This window comes from Patiria miniata, unplaced genomic scaffold (assembly GCF_015706575.1).
Source record: "Patiria miniata isolate m_02_andy unplaced genomic scaffold, ASM1570657v1 HiC_scaffold_20, whole genome shotgun sequence".
Classification (NCBI taxonomy): Eukaryota; Metazoa; Echinodermata; class Asteroidea; order Valvatida; family Asterinidae; genus Patiria; species Patiria miniata.
The window spans coordinates 6,842,212-6,856,298 of record NW_024037059.1 but is presented as its reverse complement, the minus strand read 5'-3'; the positions used below and the strand labels follow the sequence as shown (position 1 = coordinate 6,856,298).

Sequence of the window (14,087 nt, the reverse complement as noted above, 5' to 3'; positions counted from 1 at the left end):
CCAACTTAACTTTGTGGAGTTGGCACTTCTGTCTTTTTTTTTACCAGTAAATGGGGAAATTCGAAGGGTAGAAAGTCCAAGTCATGCCAACGTGGTCTCCTTTGTCTTAATACTCGTAAGAAAATGAGCTCAGCGTTATGGGAAAATATTTTTGCATGATCTCAATAATTGTTCGCTCATATTTTAACAAAATGAAACATTCATTACAAAAATGTTTGCAACATATTGATTTCATACGTATCTCACACACATTAAATAGTGGTATCAATTACCATTTTAATGCCTCATTTCCCAAATAATGGCCCAACTCAATAAACAGTATAATCAATATTTTCTTTTAAAAAAACGATTGTATGGATTCGCATGCAGCCCTCTCGTGGCGACTTGAAAACAAGTTTAAACAATTTGCAAGGAGCCAAAAGGCTTCCGGTTTCCTGCGACGGAATGCAAACATTTTGGATGTATGATAACTGGGCTGTTGGAGCCCTCTAGAGGCGAGAATGCCTGGGAGAGCAGCGAACAATAATTGCAGTCGCATAGTCAATCGTAAACTACACGTCGCGTGCATGGTTTATGTTTTGATTGGTAGTTTAGAAAATGGCTGTACACTTATTTTTCTCGAAAAAAAAAAGAAGTGCTATGGGTCAAACAGGGATCATGATCAGGTTTCAAGTCCGGAATCTCCTACTCGATACATCTACATGTCATGGCACTGTGTTTAGATTTCATCACATGGAGTACCAAGTAGATTTCATCTCTCACTCTACGACTTGGTGTAACCCTCGTCTCTCCCGGATGCTACTTTAGGAAAAGTACATTTTTTTCTCCGAGACCCTCACTCTCTTTGCTTTTCCCTTTTGCTCTGACTCGGCGTATGTTTGCCCAACGACGGTCAATGAATCTAATGGAAGCAATGTGTCAACACCCAAACCTGTCTCGTACGGGCACCAGAAAGAGAAAAAAACCTCCAAGCCTCTCCTCCGACTGGTAAACTTTGCCGCGCTGAAATGAAAAAAAGACTAACCACTTCAGCGGAGAGGAGTTAGGATGAGGTAGATATCAGACAGGGGCGCACGGCAAATGCGCTGACTGTTATGCACGGCCAGGCCTACTACGTGCGAGCGGGCGTACACTTGATACCCTACCGGCAGATTGCTCCGCACGCTTCCCTTCTTGCGTTACGCACCCCCATCCTTTCACGCCAAAACTCCGGTGATGTGCGTGTATAGATCCGGCCGATGGGTTTACACTAAAGGGGGAAAATCGGGAATGTTTTAGGGTAATTGATGAGCAGTTTTCTATGCACTGTCAAGCGACCCGGTCTGTGTAAATACATTTGGATGAATGGGGTTTTTTGAGGGGGTATAAGGAAGTCGTTGGGCAAATCTTATCAGTAGTACTACCCCAAGTGATGTAGGCCTACATGCTCCATAACAAAACAAATTCCCATGTTTGCAACATTGTTTTAAAATAATCAATAGCTCTCACATCTGTTTGTTTATGTGATAATAGTATGTTATGTGTTAGAGTCCTTAAACGCGATGTGGTTTACGGATCATTTTTCTGTTTGCCTAAGCGATGTTTTTCTCAGGCGATTTGTGTTTTTTTGTTATTCCATAATAATATCCTCTGTACGATTTTCTCGGGGCAAAACGGAATCTCACAAATATTGAAGCACACTTTTATTTCTTTCGTTCAGATTTGAACAGAAATCTTGCCAGATGCACATCAGTCCATTATTGCGCGCATGATTCAGCAAACCTTCAGCGGCTTAATCACTATAGAGCAACACTGAAAACTTCCCCCAAAGGAGGAAAAACATCGATAATTATGGGCCGAAATAATTCAGCTAAAATAACATCCTCTCATTTCCTCTCGTCAGCGCGTAGACGCGGTGACCTTGACTCAATCTCTCTCCTCGTCATGTTTCCAATTCACAAACCAAAAACTCTATATCCAACTCCGGGCTGTTTTTATTCAACCCTTTTTTCCCCGCCTGGTCTTTTGCATTGATGCATCGTCTCCACAGACTCAAGGAAACCCGCAGTGACGCCGCGGTACTGAGGCGCCGCCGCCATGACAGAGCCCCGTGGAGAGACAGTCAGGGGAGGGCAGATACAAGGAGAAATAAAAAAGGGGAAGGGAAGAAAGAAGACTCGTCCCAATCGTGCTGCCTCAATGTTTGCGAATCCATCGCAGTAATTAATGACCTCATCTGGCAAGTAACTGCGCGGTGTCCCCCCTTCCATCACGTCACATGGAACATCACCGGTGCGCCGAGTTTTCCTTCAATTCTGCCTGGATTCATCTTCTCCGCTCCGCTGTGTCATGCACACCCATGTATTTAATATCCATTTTCATTTTCTTCGGTTTTGTATCAACGCCGGACGCTCCGCGTATAAATCAACACGGTTCTCGGTGCTGTCAGGTTGGCGATAGTTGCACGCACATACCGATTAAGTCTGTACGTTCCAATACCTGCAAGGGGAGAAATTTTAATTTGTAAATGTAGTCATAACATTAGTCTGCTCCTGGTGTTATAATGCAGTGCAATCAGGGTCTCAACACTTCAAATATTGAGATGTTTTGAATGTATGTGACTCATGTGCTTTTCAATATAAACACGATTGAGTTGAAAACAGTCCAGCTTGCAGTTAGCTGACCAAACTTGCAGTAAGCTTTAAAATTAGCAACGGACTCATTGAAATCCAACCAATTTATAAGTCAATGATTTTAAAAATAAATATTGTTGTGGGAGCCACGATACTACCGTTTTTTCTTTGGCCTTATTTGGACATTCTACGTGTGTGTCATTTTTTAAATTAAGAATTTAGATTTGCCAAATCAATGAAATATTCAGCTGATATGCTCAAACCTAATGTTGAAAATCGTGATTAAAAAATCAGATATTATTATACATAATTATGCGGTAATTTTTTTTTTTTTTTAATTTATACTTTCTAGATCGGCACAATCGCTTTGGAAATGTTAGTCGTGAATTGTTTTAATATCATGAATGAAAATGACAAGTACACATGCATAATTAGACACTTCACTTACATCTGGGATATTTTATTGTTTCTTTTCATTTTGCATTCTAATTGTACTTCTTTTATATCATTCGGGTTTTTTCCGCGAAGATGCGGAAAATACAGAAAATCGGATACAATTTTGAATTTTGAGACAAGCAAGCGTTGTATTGTCTCTATCTGCATAATCAGCAAAGTATTACACACATACTTTGATATTCATTTTTTCTTCTCAACTATACCGCTGGTATAACGTATGATACAAGCTACACCAACTGCTAGCTTTCCAGTTGCTGTAAGTGATCAAGTGCATGGTACCAATTGTGCATTTTTAAAACCTGACATTAAACACGATTTTTATGTCCACCTTAACTTACTGCACGTCACGCGTGCTCATTTCTATAATCCATCGGTAGGGGGCGGCAGATGGGGGGTCTTCATTGTTTAGCTGCGATACCCCTGCTCTCTGGGCACGTTTGCGGACGAGGAGAGAAATATGGAAGAATCCCCATGGGAAGCGCCCCCAATCAAGTTACACATGTCACACCAATGGCATGTATCTAGTCAACACACACACCACACCATACACACCGTGACAATGGGAGTCCACTCGGCATCACGTGACCAGGCTAGCCCCTCACCGACAAACTGTCCCATCATTCTATCATTCTCTCTGCTCCTGGTTCGTTCGTTCGCTCCCCCCTCACTGCCAGCCTCAATCGCCCCAGTGATGATGTACGTCTGCATATAAGTGCAATACCTTAATCAGTGTGTATGATTTCGCCGTGATTAAAACGCGCCCCTGCAATTTTGCTAAGTGTATTAAATTGTGATTACTTACTCAACCGCGTTCAATGCGCTGGCAGGGCCCGCTCCGGACGCTCTTTAGTGGTTAGGGGAGGCGATATAGTACGGGACTCGCGGCCAACTGATTGACTGAGTCAACTGGGGGAAACAGACAAGACTAAGATAACGCACGTATCTGGTTGGGGCTAGACACTCAAAGTTTCCCTAAGCGATCGGCATAAACAGGCGATACCAGAGAAATAAAAAAGCAGCAGCATTTCATTCAAGTTGACAATTACATTCCATGTGGACAGTTGATGAGCACCAGTCAGCAACACACTCACACATAATACACTCTGTCTATCCCTTGTACACACACTCATCTACCACGAGTCGGTTCTATTCCATCGATGTTTTCAGTTATCAAGTTATAAGGCATAAGTAGCCCGGACGCGCCCGGACGTTCAGCACTCGCTGACCTCTTTGTCAGACGTGTCACAACTCGGCACAGGAGAAAGGCGCATCTCTCGCCTCATCTTATTAGATCATCGTAGTCACTCCATCATTCCATCTCCCCCTGACTTCACTGTCTTTGCGTCTCTTCGTCCCCAAGCCGGGCTAACTCGCTGAAGAAGGAGAGGAAGAAGAAGAAGAAGACGACCACCAAGAAACAGAGGTCGAACTATCTGTACCATACAGGATGGATTACTCCTCGTATTTGGGCCAAAACGCGTACGAGTCCTGCCTGAGTGGGGTAGAGGGCACCGGACTGGGCATCCAGACCTCTTATGGGGAGTTTGCTGGTGCCGTGAGCTCCCAGCCAAGTCAGGGTTACCCCTACAGCAGTCTACGCCCTTCGGTCAGCTATGGTAGCGGTGCAGGTGGCATGCCTGGTACATGTAATCTAGCCTCAATGATGGACCACCAGCAGGTCCCTCAATGCTCCCCATACTCAGGAGGTGAGTTTTTTTATCAACTTTTTAATACTTTCGGACAGTTAAACTTCATATTTTGGGTGCAGTTCTGTTCTTCCCCTTACAGGCGAGCTTTACTTCACTGACAACTTGCAATTCTATCAAGAAGCTTTATAACGTGTTGGACTCTGTTGCCCCCTCAAACTGATGAAATTAGCGGTGTATATTGGTGTCGCGGCGCGGCAATCTATCGCCGGTTAGGTAACTCCAATACGGTTGCTTCAGCTAGCCAGCGTCCAAATTCTATAAGAAAATGTTCCGGCTGAGAGAGAGAGAAGAGGGGCTCCCTTAATTTGATCAATTTACCGGGTTTTGTTTTCCGAGTGCTTTAGTGTCATTTATGATCGTTCATTATGTGATTTGCCCGGCGTGCTTATTCAATTGCACTGCCGAATTATTGGTAATGTCGTTAACGGCTCGGAATGTTTTGCCAAATGACATTAAGCAGTTTACTCCCTGACGCCGTCTAATTGTGCAGATTCACCGGGCCAAATTTGCTGAAATTAAAAAGTAAACTAATTGGTAGGCCGTAGCTTGGGTTTATTACCTTGTAACTTCCTGGCCGGCGCATCAAGTCACGTCGAGCTCAGTCCAACGGCAAGCAGGCCATTTGTACTCACTCTCTTCCCGGGAAATTTCGCACGTTTTTCTCAAACCATCGCTCTCTGAACTGAGTTTCTGATCAAGAAATAAAAGGTAGGCGTTACTTTTTCTGTAAGTTCGAAACCACGCTGATTTCTCTATTGGTAACATTATTTTCAGAAGTCAATGATAATAGCAATCGAATACGACCCTCGTCTTAAAGTCGTACAATTCTATAAAATGTATTTCAGGAGAAGATGAATTTCAGCTCGTTTTCTTAATTTACTTGAAAACGATTGAACAATTCAATTTAGAAAAACATATCCTAATGTACATTGTATATCGGTTTTGCATGGTGACATTGCATTCAAATATAAGTATTTACATAGATGAAACAAATTTAATAACAAAATAATCATGTTTACATAAAATGTTTACAATTTCGGCACTCTTCGCCATATGCTTTGTTAATTGGTACACGACTGTTTTTGTGTGTGTGTTTCAAACAGGAGTATTATTTAGAGAGCATTATGAACATGCCTTTTCTTTTTAAGCGCGCGTTGGTTACAGTCCCATGTAAACTATGTACAACTATTTCGATTTTTTGCGTGGACCGTACCGGCGGTACCCCCCTGGGACAGCCTAATATTCTTTAAACTAATTTCTGATGTTGCCTGCTCGATGTTATCGCTGGCGGTCTGTCATCAATTCAGGGATGTGTCGACGTAATGGTTAACTCGTTAACTCGGGGCCCGATAGTCCGTCACGGCTCGTTGTTTAGAAGGGGGGCCCAGGGACGCTAGGTCCCCCATCCATCATTCGGCAGCGGCCCGCTACTGTCAACGGGCAGGGCACGGGGAGAAAAGGTTGATATTTACCCGCGCACTCGAGTCGTTGCATGAGACACCATTTCCGCGGCACTCGGAAACCGCTGCTCGAGTGTGATCTCTCCCGTCGAGTGCGGGGGACTTGTACCTCCTTCCCGCTGTCTGTCATTTTCTTGTTTCGCGGTTTTTTAGTCGTCCCCTTTATTTCCTGTTCTCACATAATTTCCCTTCTGGTAAATCTTGCCCCCTTTTTCCCTTATAGCAATTTAATGTGTTACCGGTACTTGACCTCCGTTCGGTTTTGACGGTACATTTTTAAAAATCCACCGTTTTATGTTATTTTTAAGTTTGCATTATTTTTGATATTAATAAGCACGTTGAAGGTTAAAACAAGGTATAGTAGATGAAGAATTACTTTTCATATGTAGGCCTAATTTCTTCACACGGGCAGTTAAAACGATAAACAAATTACTACACGTGTACACGCAACCCCGATATTTCTCTTAACTAAATCGTTACTATAACGACACCTGAAAATGACAGAATTCAAGGTTTAAAATTGTGAAATCCTTTAAAATATAGTTATTGTCACTATCTTATTATTTAAAGTGTGCAAAAGAAACTTGAAGGTTCAGTCTGCATAGCATGTGATGGAGTAAACTGGGAACATTGTGAGTGAGCAGTGATTACATGTAGCGGTACATTATTTCTCGCTGTCTCGCCTATCGATCGAGAAAAAAAACATCATGTTGGCTAAATTATGCATAGAGATTTAATGCATAGACTCGGTGGATTAGTCAATTCATCTTGACCATTGTGGCGGTATTAGCTTTGGGGGATTATTATGTTGCATGCCAGCCAATCGATTCATTCAGCTTCTGTCTCCATTGTACACCCAACGCCAATCTGAAAATTGCCATTACACCAATTCATCTTTTACACTTTCCTCCTCTTTTTTGGTAATAAAGCTGTTTTTTTTTTTCTTCCCGTATTCCCGTAGCCGGCTGTTCGTCGGTAAGCCAATACCTCCCTCCCGTTTTATTCCTAATACCCCGGCCGCAAGTTTCTTAACCAACGCGCTTAAATAAAACACCAGTTTGTCTGCCCGCGCACTCGAGTGTACCGTTACAAAAGTATTCCGCGCGAATGAGCGCCGGACACGGGCAGGAACACGATACCGGGGAGACGGCGCGTTGGCCGGCCCTGCGGGACCCGCTGCCGCGCGCTTCCAACTCCCAACTGCGTCAAGATTTCGGCACATTTTTTCCCCTCTTCTTTCTATCCTTCTATCTCAACTGCATGAATCGACTTTCCTGTGTCTAGAACGCGACAGACGGCGAGGCTGGGTCTCTTCAGGTCCAAGGAAAATAACACCAGATTGAAATATTACCTCCAAGAGGGAGGAGGGGGAGTGAACAAAATCACTGTTTTCTTCTTTCTTCTCACATACACTGCTACAGTGTCTTTATGGACAGAAACAAATGACCATATTTTACGCATTTTGTGACTCCTCACTTTTTTTTTTCTCTGACAAAGTAATTGTTGAAAAATGAAACCCAACTTATCAATTAACGTACGATTTTATGGTTCGTTCCTTTAATTGTTTTGAATGATAATTCCATCCATATAGAAATTCTCCATTTTAAAAAATGGTCTCCCAAACGCCATTTTGAATTTAAAAAGTTTGACGAAACTGTAAGCAGCTAGTAAACGAAACCTGACTTTTTTTCCATTGAATTCTGTTGGCCTATCCTCCCCATGTGACTACATAATACCAGACAATTTAATCAAACGATTGTAATTGATATTTATTTCCAAAGACAACACCACTCGTTTGTTGTCATCATCATCAGCACAACTTCATGGACATAAACATATCAAACAAAATGATAAAAGAGTGATGTCTAAAAATATGTATTTTTCTAATCACGTCTTTTGAAATTCTATTTTAACAATTTGCTTTTCTGTTCAATTTTTGCTACATTTTTGTTTCACCAGAACCATTTCTGATATTTGAGGTTCGAATTTTTCAGCTATGCACCGCGATTTTGGACGAGAGCGTCTCTGAGTGGTTTTACACCAACACGAGCCAGTTGTAAACAAACAAAAATGCATTAATCGTTACCGCACCCATCAGGCAACAAAATATTGAACAATCCCCCAGACACACCAAGTCAATTCTTCTGTCGTTTGTTGGTCATTTAAAGAGCCACAGTCTGGCCCATCTGCCCGTATTGTTGCAGTCCGTTTGTTTAAAGATATCACGCTGCGTTTCCGCAACGCCAGCTTTTTGGACTTTGTCTTTGGTGTATTTTTTGTTGTTACGCGCTTACGGTCGATTCAATCGCAGTTTAAGCTTTTAAATATTTCATTAAGACTTTCTGGAGTGAATTCCCCTGGCAGATTTACATATGTGATTTCGTTAGTAACTAGGTTGTGGTTGACAATACTACGACTTAAATGAAGGGACGATATAGTATCATTTCAGTGCCCTTTATGCAATCAATACGGTGACATTTCCCAAACTTTAATACATTTCCCCCCCCCATTTCTTCTGCGGGCATATTGCTCTTTGATCGAACACAAGAGAGCCGGCAGTACACAAAACCTCATTTTGCCGCCTAATCCGTTTACCATGATGGAAGTATTGGGATTCTCGTGATATCAATCAGGTAAATTCAAGTAACTTTCTAATCTTCATTCATCTATGACAAGAGAAAAAGTCCAATGTTTATAGGTCCTTCATTGCATCAAAGTCCTTTTTCCAAGACACAATGAAAAATTGCTGTCCATGTATGTCAGCAAGAGTGCATGTCCCTCGCCCGGGTCTATGTTTCTGTTATAGGCTTCAGCATACACGCCGTTCTCCCCTTTATTTCATCGCAAGGCTAGTGTATACAACGATAACAAAAAAAGGAAAGGACAAAACGAGGCAAACCATATAATTGCCATCTTTTGCCGAGCCCCCCTACAGCCATAGTAAAGTATATTGCTTCTGCTTTACAATCCACCCCCTTGTAAAACTCCTGCCTTTGGAGCGATCTCCCAGTGCTCTGGGGAAATCAGTGCGCAGTGAAGGGCTTTTCAACAAATTGCCCGTAGCCCGGGGAATCTTGGCCGTGGACGGCATGGAACTGATCGAAGGGACGGAGGCGCTGGGGCTGATATTATGTGCACGCCACGAGTCCAGTTACTGTGAGGTGGTCCGCCTACATATCCCTGGCCCAACCCAGAATAAATTCATGAAAACACAAGATGACATTCATGTGAATCTAATGAAATCAAATCAAATTGAAAGTATAAATTCTTCTTGATGTAATAAGCTCATTTGAATCGCATAGATATTAAAACCATGTCTTTTCTTTTATGTTTATTTGTAAAAGAATACCTCACAATTGATTTCAGTGAGAGAGTCAACGATCAAGACACTCTGAGTTTAAGAATAAAAAAGACACAAAAAAAGACACAAGATATTTTGAATTTCCTTCATCCACAGTGATTCTGCAGTTTTCTACTTGTCTTTAAAGTTTCTTTCCTTTATAAAATCGTTTGTAAAGGGAACACCCAACTCTGGATAAACTATTGTCCCTCCTCCCATGATATTTTGTGAGGCTAAGAAAGCAAAGTTCTCACAAGAAAGTGGTCCAAAACCTTGCACCATTAATTTAGGATCTTGATCGCAAAAAAAGACCAAAAAACCCTCCCCCAAATCAAGCCTATTTCCACGGTAATTTCAGTCAGGTTGAAAGGATTGTAGCGTGCGGTGAGTGTAGCAACCTCCAAGGGATAGACACAATGGACTTGGCAAACACGGGGAGGGCAGGGGGCCTTAACAAACTACGACTTTGCCTCTTTTTTCATCACACTAACAGTTGTGTCTTTTCCCCTCGATCCAGACAGGCTGGCAAACCCGGCCCCCTTGCGACCAGCTTTTCTCTCTTTCCTTCTTCTTTTTTCTTTTCGAATGACCTATTTTACTCGGTATCGCCGGCTTGTCGTCGACTTTTTCATATTTTATTTTACTAGACCGGAGCCTTGTTTGGAGGACACAATAACGCCGAGGGAATCTGGGGAAATCTTTTCGTGTTTCTTGAGATGTTTGGGGCATTGCCGATTTCCAAACACCGATTTCGATATCATTCAGACTGTACGGCGCGCGGAGTTTTTTTCCAGTCGAGAACAGCAATTCTTCTTTGTTATGGAAATGTCCATCTATCTAAACTTTACTGAATTTTGTACAATATTGGTGCCATTTTGTTGATTGTTCCCTGTTTATACATCTTAAGTTTTCCTCCTTTTTTGAAACAGCGTTTGCAATAACAGATTGATCACGCTGCACCACAAAAGCGTTATTACCTCCGCCAAGGAGGTTATGTTTTCATCGGATTTGGTTAGTTTGTTGGTTGCATGGTTGGTTGGTTTGTCTGTTAACAAGATAACTCACAAAGTTATGGACGGATTTGCATGTAAACAAATTTAGGGGTGTGCTTGGTACAAGTACAAATAAATTAGATTTTGGAAGTGATCCGGATCTGGGTCTGGATCCAGGATTTTTTTAAAGGATTCTTCACCACTTAAGAGAGTATTTCCTTTGGGTGAACTGACAATATGGCGGGGAATTATTGTATAGCCTTGGCGGAGGTTTGCGCTCTCTGAGTGTTTTATCTGCTGCAATAACCAGGCTTTGCATATAGTCTTTGTATGTACATAAACAACGGACACTACAACTTAAAAAATCCCAGGTCAGATTTCACTCAGAATCCGGGTCAGATTTGATCTTACCGGGTCAAAACGACAATTTTGTGCGTGTGTGTGTGTGTGCAAAAACAATATTCCTAATAAAAATGACAAAGGTTTTTATGTGTCGAAATGATACGTTTCCTGGTCAATCAACCTGGAGAAGTGAATCAGAGAGGTTCCAGTTTGACCCGGAAAAGTGTCAGGTGGAATCTGACCCGGATTTGGATCGAATCTGACCCGGGGCGTATGATGAGATGAACTTTACGTGAAGAAAATCGGTATAACTGGTTAGCCATTATACTGCCGTGTTATATACCTGCACGAGAAAGCCTACTAAATGAAAGGGCTTGCCCCCGTGGGCAATTTAATAACCGTAATTGCTCAATTATAAATGGATTCCAAGCCCGACGGATTGATAATTTACGAGACGACTTCCCATTATTGGCAATAATAATAGAGGTAAATGGATATGATTTAACGACTCGTCTGTGAGGCTATTTGCCTTCCTTTGCCGGTGGATGTGTCCCCCTTTTTAATGTGTACGTAGGTGGTAGCGTATTTGGCACAATTTTGACAGCCGTTCAACTGTTTGAAAACAGAGAGAAAAGTAAAGGAATGCAGTGGAACGTGAACCTTGATGCTCAATGTCACTTTTGCTACAAAGCCAAAAACAGTGTTTTTTCTGTAACCTTGCAGAATTATCAAACGGAAAGCTTCAAAGTCATGTAGGCCTATGCATGAATGAAAATTGTACAAAGAATCGTCACAAACGCAGAGTCAAGAAACGGAATATCAAATCAGACAGACTTATACTCAAGCACTAAATAGCTTAGTACTTTAGTGCTCAAGTACTTAAATCAATATACTTTATAAACTATGGCATTATTTTAAGGTCTTACTTTGTCAAAATGATAAGGTAGAAATTAAAACTTATAATAAACATGCATGGATAGGTTTTTTCTCTCATTAGAGTGATGGGCATTCCGCCTATCGTGATTAACACCTTTGTGTACTGGGCAGGTGTCTAATGGAATTAAACCATGGGAGACTGTATGTACATACGCATGGTGGCTGTATCATCATGGTGTATTGCGGGCCTATTGGTTTTGAGACCCGGCTGTGCAGTGTAACAACTGGCCAGTATTTCGGCTGGTTAACGCCAACTGGTATGGTCCGCGGTTAGGTCGGTGGGTCTAGCCGAGCCACCCGTACGGCCCTGCTACCGCGATTGTGTTTGTGAAATCGCTCCGTGCACGCCACGCGAGGCCCGCACAATATGATGATTACTCGTGTGCCACCAAACCTTGAAAAATCTTCACTCACAAGTAATTACTTTTATGGACAAAAAAAAATTGTACGCGGGAGACAACAGTGTCTGTACTCAACAAGATTATTTCTCATTCGGGAAAAAAAAACAGGAGGGAAAAAAGGTAGACGCGCATAGGGAAAATGATATTAGTTTGATTGGGGTTTGAGATGGAGTAAGCTTATGTGAGAGATTCGTTTGTGGATCTCTGCATGTAGTGAGGCCTTGGTGGTGTATGAAGACACACAAGGGGGTGTGGCTTTCCTCCTGAGACAAAACTAACCATCTGTCCCCTAAATTCATGATGCTTTATTCCACCCCTCCCAGAATCAACAGCGGCACCACGGAAAGGCCAACCGTGTTTACAGGTCCTCCAAATATAATTTGACTTTTTTTTTTACTCCCCCATCCTATCCATTGAGCAAATCGGTTGTATTTACTCAATCGCGACGGGCAAAAGTTGACACACGTGAAGATGAAGTGGATCTCCAACATAATGCAGCAGAATGCATAGACCCGTCCCCTCCTTGACTAGTTTCCTTTTTTAGAAACACGACAGGCCGAGTGTTTTTGTTGTCAGACCACCAGTCGATTTCAACAACCCCGGTCCAATCAATAATTTAGAAGCCCGCTCGTCTCGTGGCCGGGTCTTCGCGGTCCACCCCCTGCCACCCCTAGTACCCCATCTGTCGTCGAGCTGCAGGGGGACTGTCTGACTACTATAGCTAGGCCCAGATCGATTTGGTAATCCCCTTTTACCAGACCAATTCTTAAAAAAAAACCAAGCAATCCTAAATACACAAACTAACGATATATCACCAAAGCCAATCTTAAATCTAAATTTTCTGTCAAAAAATGCAATCTAGCGCTGCTTTACGGAAATGATCTGGCTGTTCCAGTGAATCGACGCTTTGATTAAGAATCAAGGAAAGAATGATTAATTATTTTCCCAACAAATCTGAAAGATTGCGTGCATTTGGGACTGATGCATTGGTTGCTAAAGAAAGAACGATTTCTGAATCGTGTGTTTATTTCCAATAGTTTTTAGAAATTAATTTATCGTTTAAAGCGATCTTTAATCTTATCCTATATGATATGACATTCGCATTAACAAAATAGGTCGAAGTTGCCAATACGTTTTATTTTATACCACAAATCATTTCAGTATGTGATCAAATTCTATTCAAATTATTATTAGCCTACCGCAGAGATAACTGAGGCCTTAAATGTACAATAAATGTTCGATACTGCAGTTATCGAGCCCGATGAATCAACTTTATTTTGTACGACTGTACTCCTACATACAGAGGAAAAATTGAAGTATTTGCTATTGCAATAATCACTTTGATGGATGGTCAGTTTCATAACCGCCGTGCCACCGACACCGTCACACGTGAACGGGGAAAAGGAAGATTGAAAAACCGCGACCGTGCGACTGACCACTCATCCGGCCGTGCACACGGCCTTTCATACCGGCCGACTTGCCACGCGTTGACCGCACGCTCGCCGGACCATGCCCTGCGGAACACCAACCACAATCGTTATCAATGTAAATAACCAATCACTGTATCCGCCCCTCCAATCTCATTTCTAATTTTTCCTCCTTTTTTGAGGCCAATATTTTTTTCTGGCAGTAGTTTCTCTAAGGCTAGAGAGTACAATTCTTAATTGAAAAAGATAAGAAATCTGTTTATTCAAGAAAGGCCCAATTGAATTAAAGCAATCCAATTTGGCTGAAAGATATTAAAGCCCCAATTAAAAAACATACAGTCAGGATGTTGAGGAAATGTAAAATACGGCAATGTTTTGTTAATTAAACACTATTTTCTTATAAGAGTTGCCC

At 42.0% G+C, this 14,087-nt stretch overlaps 1 protein-coding gene and 1 long non-coding RNA gene across 2 annotated transcripts in view; one reads left to right on the top strand and one right to left on the bottom strand.

Moving 5' to 3' along the window:
• Positions 1-1,669: 1,669 nt before the first annotated feature.
• Positions 1,670-5,463, bottom strand: LOC119729065. The gene is made up of 2 exons (XR_005271181.1): positions 5,337-5,463; positions 1,670-2,478 (listed from the first exon to the last, which is right to left on the bottom strand). It is a non-coding gene; the product is annotated as an uncharacterized LOC119729065 (long non-coding RNA).
• The window catches only part of LOC119729064 (paired mesoderm homeobox protein 2B-like), a 34,170-nt gene continuing 23,807 nt past the window's right edge, over positions 3,725-14,087 (top strand). Inside the window, exon 1 of the mRNA XM_038201567.1 lies at positions 3,725-4,774. Coding sequence (XP_038057495.1) covers positions 4,516-4,774 — 259 coding nt within the window. The 5' untranslated portion in view covers positions 3,725-4,515. The remainder of the gene's footprint in view (positions 4,775-14,087) is intronic.